The 25,919-nt window shown below is 41.0% G+C and overlaps 2 protein-coding genes across 6 annotated transcripts in view; both read right to left on the bottom strand.

Moving 5' to 3' along the window:
- The window catches only part of CACNB4 (calcium voltage-gated channel auxiliary subunit beta 4), a 206,124-nt gene extending 193,788 nt beyond the window's left edge, over window positions 1-12,336 (bottom strand). For 2 of the 3 annotated variants that reach the window (XM_032783739.2, XM_032783742.2), the window contains exons 1-2: window positions 12,220-12,336; window positions 11,752-11,835 (exon numbers count right to left, since the gene is read on the bottom strand). In XM_032783739.2, coding sequence (XP_032639630.1) covers window positions 11,752-11,835; window positions 12,220-12,291 — 156 coding nt within the window. In that variant the 5' untranslated portion in view covers window positions 12,292-12,336. Of the gene's footprint in view, window positions 1-11,751; window positions 11,836-12,117; window positions 12,166-12,219 lie in introns of those variants that run through there. The other variant, XM_032783740.2, reaches the window with a different exon arrangement.
- Window positions 12,337-21,818: 9,482 nt separating this feature from the next.
- Window positions 21,819-25,919, bottom strand: part of STAM2 (signal transducing adaptor molecule 2) — a 39,908-nt gene continuing 35,807 nt past the window's right edge. For all 3 annotated transcript variants that reach the window (XM_032783743.2, XM_032783744.2, XM_032783746.2), the window contains one exon: window positions 21,819-25,702. In XM_032783743.2, the coding sequence (XP_032639634.1) occupies window positions 25,474-25,702 (229 nt within the window). In that variant the 3' untranslated portion in view covers window positions 21,819-25,473. The remainder of the gene's footprint in view (window positions 25,703-25,919) is intronic.

The following is a 25,919-nucleotide window of genomic DNA, read 5'->3' as shown; positions in this document are numbered from 1 at the left end:
TTTTACAGAGAATATTTACATGAAAAGCCACTGAATCCCTTCAAAAGCCTCACACCTTTGAAGAAGAGAAGTTTCACTGTCCCCTCCTTCCAGGTGAAGAAACTGAGGCACACACAGTTGTGTAGCCCCAGTCACACAAAGTTGGTGGAAGAACTGAAACTAGAACTCAGGTAGCCTGTTCTTGTGCTTTAGCTGTATTCCCTTTACTGTCATTTCAGATTTGTGGAGCTCCTCATCTGTGCAGGGGAGAATCAAGGCAGGATTCTTAGATCTTTTTACAGTCAAAAGGGACACAGCAGTTAGCAAGTGAACAGCAGAAGTGCATATGCATAGGTGATAGCTGCTGGCTACCACTTGTTACCAGTGCAGAACCCAGGAAAGTGTAGATGCACCCTAAATCCTTCAGGCCATGACACAGCTTGACTCAAGAAAAAAATAATCAGCTAAGTTTCATGTGACTCTGACTTGGCCTGGGCGTGCATAGCAATATCCACTGGAGGTGGAGAGATGAGGAACGGTTTAGGGGGATCTTGGCTCAGCACAGTTTTGACAGTCATAATCACTAATAAATGCAGCGCTTAGCATTCTTTAATTATAATCACCCCTAACTTCTGAAAAGTGCACAAAACTCACAAAGCAACTACTTTATATAACCCTCAATGTCTCTTCCATCATCCCTCCCTATACACACACGCACACACTTCTGCTAGCTCTCTTCTTTGGGATTTGTCTCAACCCTGGAAAGAGCTGCAACAGTGTGGATCTCTGCCCTTGGATAGAGGGAGCCCCACTGGACCCAAGGGGACTCTGAGCAGGGGCAGGGGTTCACATTAGCACATCTGTTTACAGGAATGATATCTTAGACTGCAAGGGTGGGGTTTTCAAAGCCTCCTAAGGGATCTGGATGCCCAAGGTGAAATTCTAACGCCACTGAAGTCAATAGGACTTTTGCAACTGAAGTCAATGGGGTCATAATTTCACACCCAGTTTGCACAGCTGTCTTTGACAACCTCACCCTAAGGTCTTGAATGCAAGAGTGTGAATTTAAAAATGGATATACTTAAACTGGAACAAACCATAATAAAGGTATCCACACAAGGCTTTGCACTAGTTTATCTGCTATATTGATTTAAAAAATAACGTAAGTTAAACCAGTAGACAAGGTCCCATGTAGACAAGGTCTAAACCAGTGATACCCAATTCTCAGTGATTCAGGAGCCAAATTAGCAATCAGCATTACCCAAAAGAGCCACAGTGGTGTGAATTCATTGTTTCATTTACGATAGTACTATACGTTCATATTTAAACAGTATGATGGGAAATGTTTACATGTTATATGTATTAATTAATTATTATTATTATTCTCACAGGAAAATGATTGGACAAGTATTATTATTATTTTATCAACCTCAATTGGTTAATAACATAGTAAAAGCAGCCTCATTGGCTAATAATTAAATCACACAGCGTTTTAATATTATGTGTTGGAAAGAGCCACAGGAGACACATTAAAAACCCATTTGCAGCTCATGAGCCTCAGTCTGACTATCACTGGTCTAATGGCTAAATCTACAAAGAGATTTAGGTGTCTAACTGCCACGTTAGGCACCTAAATTCAAAATTTAGGTCCTCAAAACCACTGCTCAGCTGCCACCCATCTCTGTAGCTTCCGTAATGTTTCTAGGTGTCTATATTTCTGCTGGTAATGTCTTGCAGGTGCCTAAATATCTGCCAGCAAGCAGGTGCACAACGGCCTTAGCTATAGGTTCTGGAGCTAGGGGTGCTGGAGATGCTACTGCACTGCCTGGCTTGAAGTGGTTTCCATTATATACAGGGTTTACAGTTTGGTTCAATGGCTCTCAGCACCCCCACTATAAAAATTGTTTCAAGACCTGTGGACTCAGCCCTGGAGCCTAGCTCACGTCTAAGCCCCAGACGCATCCTCACACTAGGCATTCTTCTAACCATCTCACCTGGGCATCCTGATCTAGTAGGCATTGTCAGAAGCTACCTACCGGATTGGGCCCCCACTCACAAACAACACCAGGGAAGCACCCGCCCCTCCCATGACTTTTAGTCCAGAGGTGCTGGAACTAGGCATGCTGCTGCATCCCTTGGCTTGAAGTAGTTTCCATCATACACAGATTGGTTCAATGGCTCTCAGCATCCCCACTATACAAATTGTCCTAGCACCCCTGCCAGAGGTTAGGGTACTCACCCAGGATGGGGGAGAGTTGGACGGAATACGAAACAGGGATTTGAACTTTTGTCTCCACCTTTCTATAGCCACTGGACTATAGAGTCACTCACTCTCTGCCTGGCCAAATGCATATTTAATTATAAATACACAGTGAAACGGCATCAACAGGAGAGATTGAGAGAGCCCTGCCCCATAATGTCCCATAACTCAATGGCTAGTGAGCTCATCTTGAAGGGTGGGGCGGAACTATATTCAAGCCCCTTCACATCAGGCAAAGAGAGGGATTCAACCTGAGTTATTAGGCTCAAAGTTATAAAGGGACTGGAACCACTGACGCCTCCTCATTTTTTAATTCTTTTTTGGCAAGAAAGGGCTTAGGGACCTAAGACAGGAGATGGTCCATGGCTACGAAGCCCAAGCAGAAGGAGGCACCTGCTTCCAACCCAGATTTAGGCACCTAAGGCTCTTTTAGGAAATATCAAGGAAAGGGGCGTGGCCTATGGACTAGTTCAGGTGGCTTCCTGCTCAGCTTGTTGACTTTTGTGGACCCCATTTTTAGATGCCTATCTCTTCCCATGAATTGTATACAGAACTTGGGCACCTAACTCAGGGCTGGATTCCTCTAAGCAACAAGATGCCTAAAAGTTAGGTGCTGAAATGCTGATCCCTTTGTGAGATTTAGCCCTAAATTCTTTGGACAAGTGGCTGCATCTTTTATTCACTAGTCAAATACTTAGTACATTTTAAATGCTGTACAAAGAATAATAATGGTCCACCCATGTCCAAAAGATGGGCATATTCCACAACAGTGATTTACATTTTAGAAATTAAGGAATCATAATAGAATTGAGTTCAGCCTGAAATTCTAATATACTTTTTTGCAGATGTATATTTTATTTACCTAATTAGGGTTTGATCCTGAGAGGTGCTGATTTCAATAGGAGTTCGAGTTGCAGGTCCCCAGTACCACTCACAATCAGGCCTTTAAGATCATCATCATATATTATATGACACTAAGATGCTAAGGAAATTGATCTTTAAGAGAAAGTTTATATAAAAAACTCTCTTAAAGATCAATACATACACACACACACACCCTACAGTCAGAGCCCACTCTAGCTATAGGCAAACTAGGCCACTGTCTATGGTGGCAGATTTCTGGGCAGCTGCCTAGCATGGCAGATTTGGCCCAGCTGCCCCTCTCTCATCACAGAGAGGCAGCTAGGCCAAATTTGAACGTCATTGCAACCCTATGCGCTGAGCTGCAATACCATCTATTCATGACAGAGGGATGGCCAAGCCAAATCTGCCATCCTATTCCTATGGGGGCAGGGGAAGGACAACATATTGAACTTTTACCTAGGGCAGTAGATTGCCTTGAACAGCCTCTGCTTAGGGAGCCAAGATTAGACTTGACCCTCTTAGCGGGTACTAACAGCAGGTCCCTTATACTCTCTGGGCTCACCATCAGAAGGCAATAACCAACTCACATACATCAAGCCATTACATTACAGTGTAACCCTAATAACTACTAGAAACACTTCAAGGCTTATAATTCAGTTCATAAATTAAGAATGGAAAATCTTGGCCTACGTAACTAGCCCAAAATTTTCAAAGGTGTCTGCTGATTTTGGGTTCCTCAGTAGTTGAAGGGCCAATTTAAGACACCACCAACAGGTCTGATTTTCAGAGACTGAATGCTCATCACTTTCTGAAAATCAGACCACTTTAAGGCATCTCAAGTTGGGAATCCAAAATCACTAGACCTTTTAAAATGTTGGCCATATACAAAGATAGTTGAGTTTGGATACAATCTTATTTACAGACCATGCCTTTGTACTGCTTGGCCCTTTAGCGAAATTCCACTGACCTGGTGTCTAACACATCAGAATCATAATGCACATTTTGAGTAAAGCTAGAGAGGAAATGGAACACTTTTGAAAGAGATGTTTACCATTTTGAGCCAGAAGTTCATTAATTTTTTTAAAAATTTGAGCCAACTAGAGAGCTGGGAGATGAAATGTCAGTTCAATAATAAAAACCATTTTTGTATCTTTCTTTTTTTTTCTTGATTTAATATTAAAAAAGAAGGGAGCCAGCATACTGACAGCAATTCAGCATTATGTCTTTGCTACAGGATAAAGTTTAAAAAGAAAAGCGATGGGCTCAGAGGGGGCAAGTTCGTATTTTTAATATAAATATCTTAAAATAAGTAGCAAATGTGGCAAGAATATTTATGAAAAGAACAGAAAAGTTCTGAGTGTAATTTTACAAGAGAGCCACATGTGTAAATGGCACTTAAGGGCTTGATTCAAAATCCACTGACATCACTGAAAAGATTCTGATTTACTTCAATAGTTTTAGGAACAGGCTTGTCCTAACTAAGGCCCCTTATTCAGAAGAACCCTCATGCAAATGATTAACTTCAAGCAGGTGAATGATCACAATGCAAATTCAGCAAAGTCCTTAAGCATGCATTTAAAGTTAAGCACATGCTAAAGGACTTTCCAAAGTAAGGACCAAGTAGAAGAGACAGGGCCAGATCCTGATCTTAGTTACACTGAGACTGAGCAACTCTACTTTTACACCTCTGGGACGGAGACCAATGTCTACCCTATAATCCACGCCTCAGAGACAGATTCTAAAAACTCTTACTTGTATGAGGAAGCGTTTACAGGAACTAGACCTATGTTAGGAAAAAGATGTAGCATGACACAAAGAAAGGTGAGAAAAAGAGGAAAACTTACACAGAATAGGATCATGACATTACCTTCATGCACCACAAAAATAAATTCTGCTGCCTTTTATAAAAATAAATGCATCAACTGAACAAATGTACAAGAGCTCAGATACCATGGTAATAAACATGGTATAAACGCATAGACAGGGCCTGGTCTATACACTAATGTTGTGTTACTTTAACTATACTAGTATTGTCAAATTAAATATAGTGTATTTTGGACAAACCATAGTATAGATAAGTGGTACAACCCCTCTAGCATGGATACAGATATACAGGTTAGAAATGTTTATACTGGTATAGCTTTTTCCTCACAGGGGAAAGGCACCTTTATTCAAATAAAACTGTCCACACTGGGGGTCATAGGAGTAGAACTATTTTAAAAAAAAAAAAAAAAAAAAAAAACAATTAAAAAATCCTAACTGGAAGTGATACTGGTACAAAGTCTGTGTGCAGACCAGGCCTCAGATGGAACACTGAAAAAGCAGGGTTTGAGAAGTGATCTGACGGAGAAGAGAGAGGCTGTGTGGCTACAGGATTGAAGAAGCCATTCTAATACGTTTCACAGTTTCACCAGATATTAAAGTGCTTCTTTGAACAGCTGTTCAAGGCGTTCACTTTTCCCTGGGGATTTCCTGTCCAGATTCTCCTGATGGAGCTGCTGCTTTACTGTGTTTACAAAAAGCTTTTGATTAGCGTCCCATCAGGGCTTTTCCCCCTAAATTCTGTTACTGTATGCATAACAGAGATTTTAATGGCTTCTGGTTCACATGTCTATGAAGAAATCTCTGTAACATCTCTGCAGTTAATTTAACAGGCATCAGTTGCAATAAAGAAGCTGGCATTGCGTGTCATGTACTTTTGATTAAAAACAGTTCTGTGGCAATAGCTTTTCAGGAAAATTGTACTGTTTTGCAAGAAGCCATACTTTTCTCACAGAAATAAATTCTATTAAAAAAGAATCAGACCATGAAAATGGTCCTGACCATGAGTCAAATAGAAAAAAAAAATGTTTCCCTACAAATTGCACAGTGTTGGAACAACATGTGAAGATATAAAAGCTTCCAAAACAATGAATTATTACTACAGTATTTGCAATACTACAAGCATGTTTTCAGCCGACCTACTTACTCCCCCATGCTAGCATGTTGATAATTGACTTTTGTCCCCTAAGGGGGTTCTTAATATAATTGAGCAGCACTTGCTACATAACAAGAACAGTTTTATACACTGATTTCTTGTACAAATATTGTACTTAACACTTCAGTGCCAAACTTACTCACCCATCCTTGTTTGTGCCAGATATTTGATCATGCACTACCAAGCCATGCAGTGTTGCAATATCCATGTGTTCCAGCACAGTCAGGGGATAATTTTCAGTAAAAATAGTTCCAAATATTTCTATTAAATTAATTGTTTAATAAATAGTTGGTTATTTCCAGAAGAAACCTTTCAAGCTAATGGACCCTGAAGTATTTTGGGCCCAATCTGAAATTCACTGAAATCCATGGAAATAATCCCATTTATTTCAGTAGGCCTTGGATAAATCAGTTTATGAATGAAATAATCAATGAAATGCCATTGCCTCTGAAACAGAAGAGAAGCTGTTCAACAATGCACTGAAAAACTACACAACAGTATAGGACAGGAAGGGAGTAGGAATATCCTCTGTTTTTAACTGAAGATAGAATTCATATCCCCATAAGAGAAATATGGCCATCAGACCAGTGCTATGAGCTTGTCTTTACAAATATTTAGTTTGCAGCAAGCTGAGGTGTAAATCTACCAGGCACTTGCCTGCCGTGCAATAAGTGTCCATGTGGACCCTGCTGCCATGCACTCAAAGTTCTCTAGTGTGCTTTAATATACTCCCCTTTCAAATTCCCAGCTCTCTGAGTTGAGGTCCTGCCTCAACTCAGGGAGCTGGACTTGATGACTTATCAAGATCTCTTCCTCCTCTACATTTTTACGATTCTCTGAATGACAGCAGAGTCCATATAGACAGTTAGTGTGCTGCAGACTAGCGTGGGGTAGGTTTACACCCCAGGTTGCCGTGAACTTAGTGTTCATGCAGACAAGCCCTAATACACTATTTTTATAAAAAGAGGCCTCAAGTTCAATGCAGAACTACTTACATGTGTAAAACAGATTATGGAAGTAAGTGTTTGTAGGATCGGGACCGTTGCAGGGCCCTGAAACAGCAAAGCACTTAAGCACAGAAGTAGTCCAATTACTGTGTGTTTAAAGTTTAGCACATGCTTAAATGCTTTGCTGAACAGGAAGGAGGGTCACAGCATTCTATTGCCTTTCACTTTGAGCAGCTTATTTGTCCTCAGTCAAAGTTCTGAATCACACATCAAGCCATTTTAGGAAGAGAACAACCTGTTCACTTAATTCTATAAGTAATTTTCATACTAGCCTAATGATTTTCAGCATATGGATATTTGTCTACATCTGTAACTCATTCCATCTACTTCCATCATTATAACATTTATCATATGTTAAGAACCAATTATGGGCATTAATTATCATAATTCCAAGATTGTGATATTGTAAGCAATATTTCTGCCATTACTGAAACATATATAAGACTGAAAACATTTTGCTGATTTTTACCAATATTAGACAATATGGAAAAAATGCAAATTAAAAAAAAAAGAATTTCACAATTTAAAGTTTACCAAAAATGTTACTTTTTTCTAAAGATTTCTGTAAGAAGAAATGTAAACTAGAACCAAAAAAATTAGCAACAACAGAATGGATCATCTTGAAAAGGGACCATTACACTGTTCTTATGCATTTGACACACACGAATACAACAAAATTCCATAGTTCCATTGACAATGTGGATTTACTCCAGTAACTGACTGCAGTTTATAGTACAGTTGAGGTTTAGATCAGATTTAGTATAAACTCTACTTACTGTGCTATTACTACACAGCTTGGTGATGCAGGTTAGAATTTATCTTTTAAATGTTGCATATAAAACTAAAACATTATGAAACATCTCCATTTTAATCTCTGCCAGCTGATATTTTTCTGCCTGTGTCCCAGACAGCCTGATCCTTATAACAGAAAAAAGGGGAAGGATCCCAGTGACTGAGATGACCAATGGGATACAACTAATTAGTGCTATATATGCTATGAGTTAAAAGTTTCTATTCTCTTTCATAATTAAAAGGAATTCAAATACTAACCATGCAGTCTGAGAATAGTCACAACCAGTCTCGTTCTAGCCCAAAGGAAACACGGGGCGCATCTTTCCGCAAAGGAAATGTTGTCTTGTGCAGTTAAATTGACATATGGGAAGGAATTTATTATAGTAAATTCATGGAGAGAGTTAATTGTAACCGTTTCCTAAATGCCTCTTAAAGTGAATTCTTCCACACTCTTTCTGTGATGGGTGGGTGGGAGGCAATCTAAGAGTTATTTCGTTGTTGAACTCATATAGTTCAAATGAAAGCTTCTTACTGTCTTTATGAAATGAATTATTGAATCTCCCACTGTTTAAGGTTTCAAGTAAATGTGTACAATTATTATTTTAAATCTCCACTATCTGTAATAACCTCTCAGAAGATGACATTGTTTTCTCTATCTGCTCCTTTTCCATTGGGATAATGCAGATTCTTTTAGTGGATTTATTTATTTTGCTATGATTTGAATGGATTTGAAGTCATATTTATATAACAGTTTCAATCTATATAGCACCTCATTGTGCCAAAACTTATCAGATACTAGTGCAGAAACAGCAACCTTGTCAGCACAGTTCTGGGAATAACTTTAGTAACTGTACTTGCTGCTGCTGCTGCTACTACCGCAGAGTTGGCAGAGAAAGCACAATTCATTGTCTTGAGACCCAGAGATAGTGGCTATTTTCTGGGAAATCTATTGGTGATAGAGTGGTGGATTTTAAAAAAAGCCAGTAGACTGACCCTGATTTTCAAAGTTGTGTATGCAGAACTGCATTATTTGTACAAACAAATTGGGTATTTAGTCACACAAGAGGCAAGCCAGATTTTTGCATGTGCTACCTGTTTGCATGTGCAAATTCCCTATAGTGAGGCCAGATAGATGCACAGTTATGAGTTGTGCATGCAATTATGACAACTAAGCATGCAAGTTAGTGCATTTTTGGTGCAGTTTTAAAAAATCAGGTCTTTAGCATATAGAAGACTTTCTCCATCACGGGCCCAGTTCTGTATCCGCTGCACACTCACGGTTCCTAGTAAAATGAAGACATACAAGATCTAGCATCAAACTATTATCAATTATAAATAAGATCAAAATGCCAGGCCTCAAATATTTGACAGTGCCCCTTCAATAACAGATGTGTATCTCTTTAGTAGGCATTATATGAGGTTTCCATGAGCAGAGACTGAGATCCTCGGACTTGACTCCTGATGAGATACAGACTAGCAGCTATTCAGACATACTGTGGTTAAGAACTACACAAAGCACTGGAACATGAGAAACTGAACAAACTGCAAAGCACAGGGAACATTTCCACATTTGAACACAAATAAGATGTCAGATGCAATAGAACTCAGTTATGACAGCTAGGTAGTTAGGGCTTGACTCACAGTTATACAAGTGCCCCACTAGCTTCAACTGGGCATTCATCTAAACAATCTAAACCATTGCCAACTCTCACACCTCACTCCTGTGAGTAAAGTTTTGTAAGGTCAGCAGTGAAGAGCCCAATTCTGCATAGTGTTGAGCACCCCTGGGAGAAACTAAGTGCCCTTCACTCCAGTGGGAATTCAGCGCACACTGCAACATGCAGGAACAGACGCTCAGTTCCCTGACAGTGCAAACGTAAGATGACAACAAATAAAATGCAGCCTTACTTCCAGTTGATGTTTTAACACTACTCTGGAAATCCATTACTTTAAAGGACATAGCAGAGAGAGTCTAAAAGATTCTCCCTGACAAGTACAGTAGGCACCTACACCTTTCTGTAAAACCTGCTGAACTCGCTCAATCCATGAACATGGACTAAAATTGGATTCATGTATTTTTTTTTTGCAAATATTCTAATAATTTGGCTTCAAGTCATGTTAAGTTTCATGTTATCTCCCTTTGTGCTACAGTAATATCTCATGCTCATTTCCAATGAAAACAAGGAGTGCGAGCATGGAATTGCTATCATTCTGGTTTGTGCAGTTGCAGTGAATAGAAAATATCACAAAGCAATTGGAAATGGATTACTTCTATTGGTTATATATTTTTCTTTTCTTTTTGAGGCTATAATGATTCACCACTTCAGTGACCTGCACTTCAATGCAGTATAATTAAATGAAAGACGTTCTTTCCATGGCAAACATCCTGAAACTGTTAAGGGCCCAATCCTGCTTTCCTTGCCCTCCCAGTGGGAGTTTAGCATGTATAATAAATGCAGGATTAAACCCCAAAACAAGAACACTCTTTAATATAAACAAAGAATGAACAAATCATTTAAGAGATTGGTATTTTATAATTTACGTCTTTAAAATTGTGTTTACTGAGCAGACATCACACGGAAGAGAACACCAGAGCTTCAATTAGACCATGGATGTTAGTTTTTATTGGGGCAAGTTATAGCGGCACAAGCTAGCAGCCAACAATGGAAGAGAGGAAATAGAAGGCAAAGGGTGAATAGAGACAGGGGACTGTCACCTAAATTGCTCCTGTGACATCCTTGTCATGCCAGAAGGAGGACGATTATTGTTGGAGGATAATTAGCACCCGCAGATCTAAAACTAAAACACAGTTGCCAACTCTCACAATTTGGTCACAAGTTGCACATATTTGGTGTTTTCCTTAAAGCCCCAGCTCCTGGAGCCAAGTAACTACATGAAAATTTCAGCCTTTTTTTTTTTCTTTTTTTTTGAAGTACATTTCTAGCCCTTATGGTTGCACAGAATAACACACAGAGTAATACATTCAGGAGAGAGAGAGGAGGAAATTTGCCTTCAGGCAAGTCTAAATGAAAGCACTCTGCAGTCAGCATTTGATAGAATGGGCTGGATGTGATCCAGGTTAGTTCAGGGCATCTAGAAGCCCATCTTCCTGCTTTTTGGCTGAAACGGACTCTAACAGACAGCATCCTAAAGCCAAGTGGTCTGTCGGCCCACATTTTTGAGAAATAAATACTCAACAATTGGAAAGAGTTAAATCAGAAATGCTACCCATTCTTGTGCACTTACTAGTTTAACCAAGACAAATCCAAGTCAAGGGGAGCCATTCCCTTTCCATTTCCAATCTCACTCCCTTTACCTTGTCCCAAATCTTTGGGGAAAACAGGGAGCTGCAACCGCCCTCATCCAAAAGCCCCTCTCACCCAAACCGCAGTTATGTTTCTGGCCCAAAAACTTACTTCATTCCTCTTTCCCCAAACTCTTGTTTACTCAAAGGTTTCTAACTACACCTGAGCTCTTTGAGATCGCCCGGGATTGTACTGTGTAAATCCCGAGACGCTGTATTTCCGTGGGGGCCTGTCTTATAACAAAACGAATACAGACTAACTAACTAAAACCAAAGCAACTTAAAGCCGGAGTGAAGATCTAGTTTGCAGAGGGGAAAAAACCGACAAGGCTTTTAAGAGCTAGACCCAAGAGGGTGAATAGCACACCCCTTTCTCGGTACGGCCGGAGCGCTGCGTGCAGCAGGAATGCCCGGGACAGGCATTTCCCCAAAGAAACTCGCTTCATGCCCAGCACAGTAACTATGGCCAGCGGCTAGCCAGGCTGTGCGGTCACCGCCTGCTCCCCGCCCGCCTCGGCTCGGCTCGGCTCGCTTCGCCCCGCGCCGCTCTCCCCGGCCCGCACGGTACCTGCCGGAGAATGAAACTGGTGGACGTTGTGCTGCCGTCGGATCGCTTCAACCTGCTCCGCCGGGTCGCCGTCCCGCGGGCCACCTGCACTCGCCGAGGGAGGGGAGGGAAGAGAGACAGATCGGGTCACAAGGGCGGTCGGAGGGGGGGGAACGGGGACCCTGCTTCGCCGGGGCAGCGACCGGTCCAGCCTGGCCAGCGCCGGGAGGGGAGCCGGCCACGCTGCCCAGCTGCACTAAGGGCCGGTGGCTTCGCCCGAAGCTCTGGTAACGGGTCACCCCCTCGCCCGCTGGCCCTGCCCTCGCCCGCCCCAGCCCCTCCGGGGATTGCGGGAGGGAGCGAGCGAGGCTCCAGCCCAGCACCCACCGCAGCCATTGCAGCCCGGCGCCCAGGCGATGCTCTCCAGCCGCCGGAGCCCCGAGCTGGGAAGGCGGAGAGCCGAGCAGGGGCGGAGGGAGGGGGAGGCACCTGGAAGATGGGGGCGTGCAGCCCGTCCGCCAGCCCGTTCTTGCTGTAGGAGGAGGGCGGGTGCTTGGACATGGCTAGCGCAGCATAGCCTCTGCCCCAGCTCCGGGCGGGCGGCCAGCCAGCGGGGTGAGCGCTACCTTCGCCTCCCCCTGCCCACTTCAGTCAGGGCTGCCTTGCTGCGCCCCGTGCTGCGTGCGCTTCCAGCGCCAAGCCTTAAAGCGACAGTGTCTCTTTCCTGGTGCCACCCCCGGGGGGGAGGAGGGGTACAGAAGAAGCCAGTGAGGTTTTGTGTTGGGGGGGCGAGGACAGGGAAGTTTTCCCTGCTCTTCCCCCCCCCCTCCAAAATAGGGTGTCAGATGTAAATATCGAGTAACTTCCCAGCCCTCTCCCCCCATTTTCCTGTGGTGGCACCATCATTTTTTTTAATGGAGATACACCTATCTCCTAGAACTGGAAGGGACCTTGAAAAGTTGAAAGGTCATTGAGTCCTCTTCCCTGCCAAACCAAGTACTGTCCCTGACAGATGTTTGCTCCAGATCCCTAAATGGCCCCTTCAAGGATTAAAATCACAACCCTAAGCTAGGCAGGCTAATGCTCAAACCACGGAGCTATATTTCCCCCCTAGCTTACCATTACCTCTTTGTGTGGCACACTCCCATGCTCACCAAAAGCACACAATGTAAACTAGGTTCATCCACCTTGCTGCCCTGGGAAATGTATTTTCTTCTAGCTCCTCCTCTAGACGATCTTTCCGTGCCTAATACTAACCTTTCTAACCAGATTAGCGTGCAGTAGTGACCTTGCTCTGCAACTCCCAAATGTTTATGCATCTCCCGGTAACCTATCTCTCTCGGTGCTCATTAACCCTCCAGCCCAATGGAATGTATGCCCCCCCTGCATTTTCCAGGGTTTATTATTATGTATTTATTACTTATGTTATAATAAAAGCCATGGCCTCATTATGCTAAACATCCTACAAACATATAACAATAAAGACAGTCCTTGCCCTAAAGAGCTGTCAATGTATGAATAAGATGAGAGACAATAGGTAAAATCACCAGCCAAAAGTAACAAAAGGCACCAGGTTAATGTTATAATTTCTTATAATAATTGCCATGTGACAGTATCCCTAGAGCAGAGGTTCTCAAACTTTTGTGCTGGTGACCCCTTTCACATAGCAAGCCTCTGAGTGTGACACCCTTCCCCTCCCCCCCGATAAATTAAAAACACTTTTTAATATATTTAACATCATTATAAATGCTGGAGACAAAGCAGGGTTTGGGGTAGAAGCTGACAGCTTACAACAACCCCCCCCCCATGTAATAACCTCATGACCCCTTGAGGCAGCCTGACCCCCAGTTTGAGAACCCATGCCCTAGAGCCACAGACTCAAGCTTTTAATGTGGCATTTAACCAGCCCCATGTCTAGAAATCTCATAAGTAAGATTCTCATAAGTAAGAAATCTCATAAGTAAGCCAGCTACTGCACTCACATATGCACCCCTGTGAAGTGCCACTGAAGTGAATTGATGGGCAAAGTGTCCATTCAAATGTTTCTCAGTCCAGGGATGGGGATAAATTGCTGCATGAAGCTATCACTGCATGAAGCTATCACTGCCTGTAAGGGTTTTTAACACACTGGGCAGATTGGAAAAGGCATGCACACAAACCAGTTTAAAAGAAAAATCAAGATTGAGCACTACTGCTTTAAAAGAAGTCAAGGATTTGATGTGATTTGTTATTAGACAGGTGGGTTGTACAGCAGGGGTGAAATAGTTGTTCTGAATTGTGGTCATTTTAATGCACCACAAAAGAGGGGAATAAATGTATATTTTTACAGTGCATACATGCACACACATAATGCTACAACAAAAGATGTTATTTGCTTGCACATTTGGGGGTCATTGACAGACCTGGTCAGGAAACCAAATTTGCATTGTACAATACATTTTGAATTTTCAGATTTTTTTTTATCCTGAATTGGGATAAAAAGACAAAAAAATCAGAAATTTTCACAGAACTGAAATCCTGCAATAATTTGTTTTGGAAGCACTGAAATATGTTCTGAAACAAAATATGCTATGGGCTCACCACTGCTATTAAATGGTGGATATTCCTAAAACTGAGAAGAATCATATCAATTTCAGTCAGGAGCTTCCAGATCTTCTGGGGTTTCTGGCTCAATAGCAGCTCCCACATGCAGGCTTCCTCAGCGATGGTGATTCAGAGGGCTTCCAGGCTCCTGGACCTGCCTTTTCCCTGGCCTGTCTGAGTCTCAAAGCTTGGGGAGCTAGCTGCCCAGAAAGTTGGTCAACCCAGGGAGCCGGCTCTGGAGGCTTGAAGCCCTGGGGTCCCTCGTCCTCAGATGGTCTTTCTGGGGATGCTGGCTATCCTGGAACCACAGACCCTGGAAGTCCTGGGAACCAGGATCCCTACTCCAAAGCAGTTCTTCAGGCAGGATGCCAAAGAGCTGGGTGGGCAAGCTGGCAAGAAACTTAGCTGGCACTCAAGTTTTGAAACCTATGTTCCACTGGAGGGTTTGTCAAAGCCAACACATTTCCACTAAATGTTTTGCTTTCAACAAATTTGTATTTTCACAATGGAAAAACATTGTCAGAAAATTTCCAACTAGTTCTAGTCACCGAGGGTAGACATGCAGGATGAAATTCTGAATAGAAAGAGTTGAAGATGCCATGCAGTAACTTCCATCAGAGACTCATTCAGGGACTGGGTATGCACAGAGGGAGCTGCTGGACCTCTCTGAGCTTCCTTTATGTTGCACAACACAGGAGAATTAATGGCTAGTCCACCTTTTCCAGACCATGTGGTCAGAGAGAAGCCCCGAACTAGAAGTTTCCCATATAAAAAGCACACAGGCTGAGGGAGAAAAAAGGGCAGAAGGCATGTTTAATCAGGTGGATCTGCTGGAGTTGTGTGTAAGGCCTGGACTACACTACGAGTTTATGTCAAATTTAGCAGCATTAAATCGAATTAACCCTGCACCTGTCCACACAATGAAACCCTTTTTGTCGACACAAAGGGCTCTTAAAATCGATTTCTGTACTCCTCCCCGACGAGGGGAGTAGTGCTGAAATCGACATTGCAATTTAGAATTAGGGCTAGTGTGGCCGCAATTCGACGGTATTGCCTCCAGAAGCTATCCCACAGTGCATCATTGTGACCACTTTGGACAGCAATCTGAACTTGGCTGCACGGCCAGGTAGACAGGAAAAGCCCTGCAAACTTTTTAATTTTATTTCCTGTTTGCCCAGAGTGGAGAGCTGATCAGCACAGGTGACCACGCAGTCCCAGAATCAAAAAAAGAGCTCCGGCATGGACTGTACAGGAGGTACTTAATCTGATCTCTGTATGGGGAGATGAATCTGTTCTATCAGAACTCCGTTCCAAAAGATGAAATGCCAAACCATTTGAAAAAATCTCCAAGGCCATGATGGACAGAGGCCACAACAGGGACTCAACACAGTGCTGCGTGAAACTTAAGAAGCTGAGACAAGCATACCAGAAAGCCAAAGAATCAAATGGATGGTCATGAAGGGAGGGGCGACTGATGACTATAGCTATCCCACAGTTCCCACACTCTCCGAAAACCATTTGAAATCTGGGGTGAGCTCCCAGTGCCTGAAGGGTCAAAAACATTGTCACGGGTGGTTCAGGGTATATGTCGTCAGCCCCTCCTCCCCCCATGAAAGCAAAAAGGAAAAAAAAAATCATTTCTCGCCTTTTTTCAATGTCACCGTATGTCTACTGGCTGCTGCTGGCAGACGCGGTGCTGCAGCGCTACACAGCAGCATCCCCTTGCCTTGCCTTGCGGATGGCAGACGGTGCAGTATGATTGGTATCCATCATGATTGTCCTGTGGGTGCTCCTGGCTGGCCTTGGTGAGGTCGGTCAGGGGCACCTGGGCAAAAATGGGAATGACTCCAGGTCATTCTCTTCCTTAAGTTTTGTCTAATGGAGATTCAGTCCTGCCTGGAATATCATGCCAGCTGGAGGCTTCTGCCTCAGGCTGCTCTCCCAGTCAGCACTACACGGTCGCACCTACCCTAGCCTATCCTTATCAGGGCTCACAATCAGATAGTTAGACCTCTACATTTTGCTGCAAATAAAAAAAATTAAGCTGCCGTTTAGAACTGTCCCCCAACGTACATATCCTGGGACATTTTGAATTTTACCAGTGTCAACCAAAGGCCCACACACAAATGGAGATTCAGTCCTGCCTGTGCTTCTATCCTAGTGCTTATCACAGAGTCCCATTTTCAGCTATAAGCTGAGCAAGTGCAGAGTGGTGATTCACTCTACTTTGCTGTAAGCCAACCGCCCTCCCCTCCCCCCTTTGATCTCTGCTTGCATAGGCAATAAAGTCAGTGTTGTTTCAAATGAATGCATTCTTTATTACTTCATCACACAAATGGGGGGATAACTGCCACAGTAGTCCAGGAGGGGTGGGAGAGGAGGGAAGCAACGGGTGGGGTTGTTGTCAGGGCACCCGCTAGAAAGGCATGCAGCTCATCATTTCTGCGGGATGTCTGGGGCTTTGACCTGGAGTGGCTGTTTGCCTCTCTGGTTCTTTAGTAGGTTTGCCTGATATTCTAGGCAGGACTGACTCTCCATTAGACAAAATTTAAAGAAGAGAAGGACCTACAGAGTCATTTCCATTTTTGTCCAGGCACTCCGATCAACCTCACTGAGGCTGCCCAGGAACATCCATGACAGCAGAAGACAGTACAGTATGACTGGTAACTGTCTTTGTCAACTTGCAAAGCAGCAGATGGTACAGTATGACTGGTAACCATCTTTGCTATCTTGCATCCAGTACGCATACAGTGACAGTGAAAAAAGGCTGAACAGGCTCCATGGTTGCCATGCTATGGCATCTGCCCGGGCAATCCAGGGAAAAGGGCACAAAATGATTGTTTGCTGTTGCTTTCACAGAGGGTGGATTGACTGCCGACATTTACCCATAACCACCCGCAACAAATTTTTGGCCCCATTAGGCACTGGAATCTCAACCCAGAATTCCAATGGGCGGGGGAGACTGCGGGAACTATGGGATAGCTACCTACAGTGCAGCGCTCCAGAAGTCGACGCTCGCCTCAGTACATGGATGCACACCACTGAATTAATGTGCTTAGTGTGGCCGTGTGCACTCGACTTTATACAATCTGTTTCCAAAAATTGATTTCTGTATAATCGGAATAATCCCCTAGTGTAGACATACCCCAAGTACTAGTGAGAGAGAGAGAAGGCCCAGGCAGCTGGCTCTGGGAACAGGGCTAGGGTGACCAGATGTCCTGATTTTTGGGTCTTGTTTATACAGGCTCCTATTACCCCCCACACCCTGTCCCAATTTTTCACATTTGCTGTCTGATTACCCTAAACAGAGCAGAGGTACCTGACCTAAGGCTCTTGCAAGAGGTTGTTGCTACCCCTGCTCAGGGGAACAGGACGTGTACATTAAGAAATTACTTGACTCCACATCAATTTTTATGCCAAACAACAAAGTGACCAGCAAGGCCCTGAAAACCTGCTACTGCTCAACAAAGGAGCAACTATATATATACATATAGTGGGAATACCAGATGTGTGTGATAAAAGTGAATTCTGAAATTACACACAGCACTCTCCTGTAAAGATTTGTACTGTACTAGTAATGCTTATTCTTAAATTCTGCCTTTAATTTTACAGTTCCTTGCACATAAATTAAAACAGCCCAAAAAATGTTGGGCCAGGCCTGATTGGCAGCCCCTGCATAGAACCACAAGTGACCTTGCAAGGCTGGCTTTTCAAGGCAAAGGCAATGTACAGCCATATGCTCCATAGCTTGTATTTTTATTGCAGATGGTGAAATATCTAGTTACAAATCTGAACTTTAAAAAAAAAAAATCTGTCTTGGGAACAGGCTCACCAGCAACAAAACTACATATAAGACTTTCAGGCAGAGTGAGTAGTAAACTCAAACTTAGGACAAAGCATTTTTGCAGGACAAGGGCAAGCACTTGAGGATGTTAATAGGAGGGAGTGACAGCTGATATGACCACAGAGACAGTACACGTGCTATATTATATAGCCACACAAACTCAATCAGTTATGTATACTCAATAGAGAGCATAATGTGCTGACATAGTAGGGCTGACACTGCACATCACATTTCTGCATGATGTTACTAAATCATTTAATCTTTAATGCCCCGTTCACATTAATCCCAGAATGCCTTGATGGAATGAATATATTTCATAGGTGTTTTTTCATATCGAGTGTGAGTAGTTTCAATTTATATTGTTGTATGCAGTGTTGTTATAGCTGTGTTAGGCCCAGGATATTAGAGAGACAAAGTGAGTGAGGTAATATCTTTAATTGGACCAACTTCTGTTGGTGAAAGACAAGTGTTTGAGCTTACACAGAGGTACTGAAGAAAAGCTTTTCAGGAAGGACCAATCCATTAATCTGATTGGCAAGCCCTAGCCAGTAAAATAGCTGCATGCAAACTCTCTCACTTTCTGCTGACCTCTAGCTTTAGTTAAGATTTATTTAATTTAGGCATTTTGTGTGTGTGTGTGTGCGTGTGCGTGCGTGCCTTCCTCATTATATTGCAGAGCAGACTGCTCAGATGCAATTCCTATGATGTTCAGCAGGAGGAAGAGGTGCAGCTGATATGAACCTTCTGTTCTTCCAGACTCTAAAAAGAGCACAGAATGTCTGAGACACCATAGTGCTCCAGCAAAGTTCAGGCATTAACACTTCAGGCTGATGTAGCCAAAGGTTGGTATGGAGATAGTATGTGGTGGCAGATTATAAAAAGATTTTTAAACATGGATGTAGCTCCAACATAAAGAACAGAAAAATTGTGTTGAAACCATCAAGTAATTCAATGTCTCATACATTTTTAATTTTATCAGCCTTCAGAAAAAAATAAGTTAATGTTTTATCCACTATATATTTTGTCCAGCTTTTGCACTGCACTTCTTTTGAGAGAAGAGACATCAGCTGGGTGCATTTATATCCAGATTAAAAGTATTAAACCGCATGCAGATACACATCTCAAATGTACCTAATTTTGAGGGATGTTTTTTAACATAATACTCTGCTCTCATATAAAGTTGATGTCACATGTTGAAAATTATTTAAAGCAGAAATAAACCGATGTTATTTACAGTAGCAAATCAAACAGCATTACATTTCCTACATGAATGATACCTTCTTGCATACTGGATCTTCGCTGCACTGTGTCACATTCAGGGCTTGGTAGGTTGAGGTATGAATGCAGATGCCTGAGGTAGGAATTCGTCTGGGAGCATAATTGAGCCCACTGACTCTAAAATTGTTTATCTGGAAAGAAAATCTGGCCACTTAAAATGTGTGGTTGTTTGGCCTTCAACTGCAATGCTATTTAGTGCTTTTATAGCATCCTCCACCACAGAATATGACTTCATAGGCATGAGGTAAATTAGAACACTTAATCCCAATTTACAGAGCATGAAATAAGGCGAAGAGATTAAGTGATTTGTTCAAAGTTGCACAGGAAATCTGAGGAGTTGAAAACGGGATCCAGGATTCCTGCTCCCCATTCCTGTGGATTTACCTGAAGCACATCATACCTCTGACTGAAGTGAGGAGGGGAGGTGTGTAACTACAAGATGTTTGCCACTAGACAAAAAAAGACAACCCATAACTGACACCTTCTCCCACTCTCTTGTGGGATAGGATTGGGTTTTTCCAGCAAAACCAGTATTGAATGTGTATTCTGACCAGGACAGTGGGGGAGAAGGGAAAGGAAGCAAAGTTCACAGAAGATATGGCAGTATTATGACAGGTACATTTCTCAGCGGACAGTGGTAACTCTTTTACTCACGTTTACAAATATATTCCTGCCACCTTTCACCTCAGTTTCCTTACGAAAACATTATTTTTAACATCTGATACTTGTGGGAAAAGGAGGCCACTTAGGGATCTGGGGCAAAAATTGGTCCTGCTAGTGAAGGCAGGGGGCTGGACTCGACGACCTTTCAAGGTCCCTTCCAGTTCTAGGAGATTGGCATATCTCCAATTATTATTTTTATTATTTTAAAAGATAGAAGCCAAGGAACATTTTGCAACAGGTAACAATTTTAAGATATGCCATCTTTTGAACCTAGAGAGTAGGCTTTTATTTAGTAGAGATTACCCATACATTTAATATGGTTATGCAATGGATTACCTAGATTAGTTTTGTTAATTCATTGTTTATATTTTGAACAATACCTAGGACATTCACTGACAGAGGAAACATGCCCTTTTTCATTTTTTCCCCCAGCGTATGCCAGGCAACTTAAGACCCTACAGACAGCTGGTAGAAAGCAAGCAGAGACCTACTATAATCAGATTGATTAATGTCCTCTATGCACACAAATTGCAGATTTTAGAATTCCTTACATTAAATTAGTTGGCCTGGCTTCTTTGTCCAAGATGAATGTGGTGCAAGAAGTGAATAGCATGAATGGTGAAATCTAAATTAGATTTTTAAAATTCAGTTGAATCATCTAAATTGACAATATTAAGGAAATGTTTCTTTAATTATGAATCTTAAGCTCTCTCATGGCTTGGCTGACTTCCCACATTAATATACTGTCCAGGAAATCAAGACACTAGGGAATTTTCCAGATTCACTGTAGTTTATCAGTTTCACATTCTCTCTCTCACCTTAGCAGCGTGGATTGAAAAACCATTGACAGACATTTTACAAAGATCCTTTAAACACTTCTTGTGCTGTTAGGTTTTTAAGTGCTTTTTGTTCCAAGGCTTATATTTGGGGCCTAAACTGACCTGACACTATCCCATGAAAGTTACGAGTGACTCAAGATGACAGTACAAGTAAGTGATTGACAATATACGTTCTAGAGACTTACAGCTAAAGAATGACTCATAGGAACATTTTGTTTTCAGGCATATCAGGCTGGTGAATTACGTAGTCCTTTTGTTCCCTGCCTTACATATGCTACAGGGAATCTTTGGACCATGAGGTTATTTCCTTATTGTATGGGCTGGAAACCTCATTTTGGTTAGATGGGTATCAATGGTGGTCTAAAGTTAGTTCCTATTACTTATAGAGTACTACTCTTAGCTTTTACTTTTAAGATTAATAACTGAATTTTAGAAAAGTGATATTTTTCTTATGTATAAAACCTAGTACAGTGATTCTCAAAGTTTTGTAGTGCTGACCCCTTTCACATAGCAAGTCTCTGAGTGGAACACTCATTCTCCTCCCCACCACCCCTTATAAATTAAAAACAAATTTTTTTATATTTAAACCTATTATAAATGCTGGAGGTGAAGCAGAGTTTGAGGTGGAGACTGCCAGCTCATGACCCCCTGAGAGGTCATGACCCCCAGTTTTAGAACCTCTGGCCTAGCAATATGCGATAAAACTGAATATAATATATAGTTAGGACTATAGTTATTCCTCACCCAAACATGGATCAACCACTATTATGTAGCAGTATTGTGTGTCAGACGTACTATAGCTAAGGTTATATATGTATGCAAAAAAACAATTGTGTGACTTGGAAGAGCTAACTTTGAAACAGACAGAAAACTTTCCACTGTTTGTTAAACAAATTTGTTTTATTCACAAAAGGCAATGAAAACATATTGTAGGCAAAAAGCCAGTTGATTACTCCAATAAAACAAATCTATTATTAATCCTCCAAATTCCCTGAAGACAGTCTTTTCTATAAACTGCAATCCCCTTCTCCTTCCACCCAATAGCCTTTCACTTTAGATAAGGATTTAAACTCCTCAGTTTAAATCTAGACAAACAGAAGCAGTTGGAGCCTAACCGGCAAAATGAGTTCACAGAATGCATTCAATCACTGCACTATGGGAGCAGCTCCCCAGGCAGGGTGAAAATTGTCACAGCTCCACTGACTTCAATGGTGCTATGAAAATTTACACTAGCTGAGGATCTGCCCTTTTTATTTCTTCTTCCCTTCATCTATTCAATCTTTGAAATTATTTTGATCTTTTTAGCAATCAGTTTCATGTATCATTTATCTACTGCAAGTGTAGAAAATATCCTAAAAAGAGATTCACTACATTTATAGGTACCAATCCTGCTCATATTTAATATTATGGTGTAGTTCTTAGAAAAGATGCATAGACGTAAGTATGGGAAAAGGCTCTCATAGGAAAACAGTTACAATAAGAAAATAGAGCTGCATTTATAGCCACCACCAGCTTTCTTCTCAAAATGACTACTGTTCATTGAGTTGTACTACTCCAAAAGACAGCAGCTACGAACATGGAAGTCCACTCATCAAAACAAAATGAACACAGAACATGTTTTAAGCTTTAACAATTACATTAATTACCAATTTTATTTTGGAATACTGGAATTTCTTAAAACAAAGATTTATTAAATAGACAAGGTGCTTGTCAATTCAAAGATATCTGAAATTTTAAAATCCTTTAAAACATTCTCTGCGCGGTGATACTACAGATAAATGAGGTCCTCACATATTGTTCAAGTGAAAAAGTAACATTTTTACACAAGTTTTTTAGCAGGAGCAAACAACTCAAAGTAGAATAAAGTTTATGCAGTCTGTTTTTGACACCCATGAAACAAAGTTAAATACAATAATAAAATTCTCATTTTAAAGTTGCAGAAACTTCTATTTTATATGAAAAAGCAGAAGTTATCTACTATTTACTTCTGATACAAGATAGCAGGTATAAACCTAATGTAGAAATCTGAAGTTAAACAGTTCCTTTGGCAGCATATTTAGTTACAATCAGGCCTTAAAAATAAATATGATAAGGTATGGAAGAAAGAAGAGAGAAAACTGATCCCATTAACACCAAAATCCTCTAAATACACAATTTTAATAACAATCAAATATTTTACACTATCTACAACTTTCAGAAATGCCTATGATTTGAACTACGAGAGATTATAGGATGCCAAATCCTGCAATATCAAATGTCAGGGGTTTCTGTTTTGTTTTTAAGAGTAAGTGTATATATATGCATGTGTATAAAATCTCAGACACAAATGGGTATATACACTATTTATACTTCATCTATTATAAAGAACAAAGTTTAATCAAATACTTTAATCTAACTTGGAGCCAACTCTATTAATCCCAAATTAAGATATTGGGCAATATTTATACTGTCTCAAAGACTCTGAATCCAATAAAAACTTTCCTTATATTTCAATGACAAACATGAAAAACCTACATAAATGTTAAGGAGGTTTAATTTGATTAAATCATTTGGAACAAAATAAGTCCTTGCATACAAATTTTCAAATAGCAAGCATTTTACATAGCAGCTTTTGAAATGAATTTTCTTGGTTCTTCCTACCACCAAAAGAACACAAGGAATACATCATCAAAATGCTTTTAAAAGGTGTCATATTAAAACACTTTACATTTATACTGAACAGCTTCACCTGAAAGGATAATGCCAAACTAAAACACTGGAGAGGAAAAACTACAGCTCCAGTTACACAAACTTAAGTATCAAATGACCAGGTACTGAATTCCTTATTGTTCCAACATGAAGCTACAGCTGAACAAGATCATACTAAATAATGTATTTAGTAACAGTAAGACAAATGGAGGTGGCACTGAACAGATGGTGAGTTTTATTTCGGGAGAACACAAGGAGGATCTACCATGTAACAAGGTCTCATCCAGTAGAAAACAAAGTACATCAAAACACTCATTTGTGGACATGCTTTCAGATTTCCATGCATTTAACCAAGGTATTTTATCAAAAACTTACTTAAATCCATTATTCTTCCCAGTCTAAATGTCAGCCATTCATAACAAAAATATGAATAAATATAATCGTATTAAGAAGCCAAGTAAGTAACCTGGAGGAGAGTGATGTGCAAATTTCCAGAAGTTAAAATAATAAAAGGAAAGAAATCCCATATTCTTGTAGTTCATTTACTCTTCTACAAAAACCACCCATAAAAATTAAAGTGTCAGGAAAAATCTCCAGATCTTGTTTCTTTTCCACTGGATGCTACAGGTTCTCATGTATGAGGTGATTCTTTTTTAAAGGCATGCTTGTTATTTTCAGTGTGTATCCATTCCTTATATCCAAAGAGTAAAACAGTCCAACTAACGAAGGACCTTTGCTTTGGATCCACAGTGGTATAAGTATACATTCTCAAACGTATTCATTTAGACAAGTGAATGGTGACAGTGAGAAGAAAGCCTAAAGATGAGAGCTTTCTGGTCCATAAAGGTAACTTATGCCCCTGAAGCTCACCTCCACCATTTTTGGAGCAAACACGGCAGACTCCCACAGGCCCCTGATAAACAGCACTACTGAGCCTCTCTCTAACCAAAGGTAATGAGACAGCTCTCCCACAATTAACCAACAAACAAAGGCAGATTTCACAAAATTGCCAGCTAAGTAACCTGCAACCTCAGAGCACCTGTTACTCTGCAGCATCCCCTACCCACAAAATGCTGAGTGTGCAACCCCTTCTGGAGAAGGAGCAAGAGAAGCTCCCTAGTAACACCCCCACTGCCCCCCAATTCCTTGTAAGGGAAGCAGAAGACCCCCTTGAAACACCAAATCAAGTCTGGCAACACTGGGGGAAAAAAACCCTAGAATTTTCATATTGTTGTATTTACATGGTCCTCATTGCCATAATATCAAGGAATAGTCTCCCTCTCCTTTCACACTTGTTTTATCATGCAATTGTTCTATTATGCAATGCATCTCAAAGCAGAACTGCTTATGGTGCAACAAACAGAACTATAATTTGTCTAAACCACTGGGATTTGTTGGAAGAAATACTACTGAAGTGAAAAGATTCTCTAAAACAATGGAATGGAAAGGACTACGAAAAGAACAGATAAAGCAACTTAACTAGATTTTAAATCACCCTCTCAGGTTTCCAGGAAAAAAAGGGAAAGGATTCTCTTATTTGAGTTTAGATTTGAGAATGATTCTCCATGAGACTGAAAGTTTTAGCTGATGGGGGCTACTTAAGTGGGGATTGAAATCATTTATGATTTTTTTATATCATTAGCTCAAACTTGTCTTTAGAACAATTCTGAACTGTAAAACTTGAAATACATTTAACTCTGAAATAATTGCTTAGCTTTATAATGCAGCAAATTGGGTTGTTTATTTTAATCAAGGGAAAGTGTACTTGTATACCAGTGACAGGCTATTTAAATCATGAGGATCACTAACATTTATGAATGCTTTTAGGAATATAAGCTTGGTTTATTTTCAAAGGAGAGGCTGTGGATGGTAATTTGTTTGTTGCTGTGCAACTGAATGAGGTGGAAGTACCACAGGATAGCCTGCTCCTTGCGGCAAATTAGATGAAGAGTTCTGATAAGCTGACATATCCACAGACATTCCCATATGTGGGGTGTAAGCAGCTGTACTAGTAGCTGACTGAAGGCCAGAGTTCTGGTTCATGTATCCGGAGTTTGCCACAGAATCTGGTCCAGGGCTGTAACAGAAAAAAATCATTTTAAAACAGTGAGAGTTATGATTACCAAGTTCATTTGCATATCATACTATAAGCCATTTCAAAAGTGATTTGATTTTTCACATTTCTGAAGTAACAAAAACAGAACAAAAAATGTTAGTTACATTTAATATTCATTAAGAATTTACCCATCTCTAGCCTTTTAATATATCTGGGGGAAATCAAGTTTTATATTAAA

Source organism: Chelonoidis abingdonii, chromosome 10 (genome assembly GCF_003597395.2).
Source record: "Chelonoidis abingdonii isolate Lonesome George chromosome 10, CheloAbing_2.0, whole genome shotgun sequence".
Classification (NCBI taxonomy): domain Eukaryota; kingdom Metazoa; phylum Chordata; order Testudines; family Testudinidae; genus Chelonoidis; species Chelonoidis abingdonii.
Note: the sequence above shows the minus strand (reverse complement) of the source record. Positions and strands in the feature narration are given on the sequence as shown.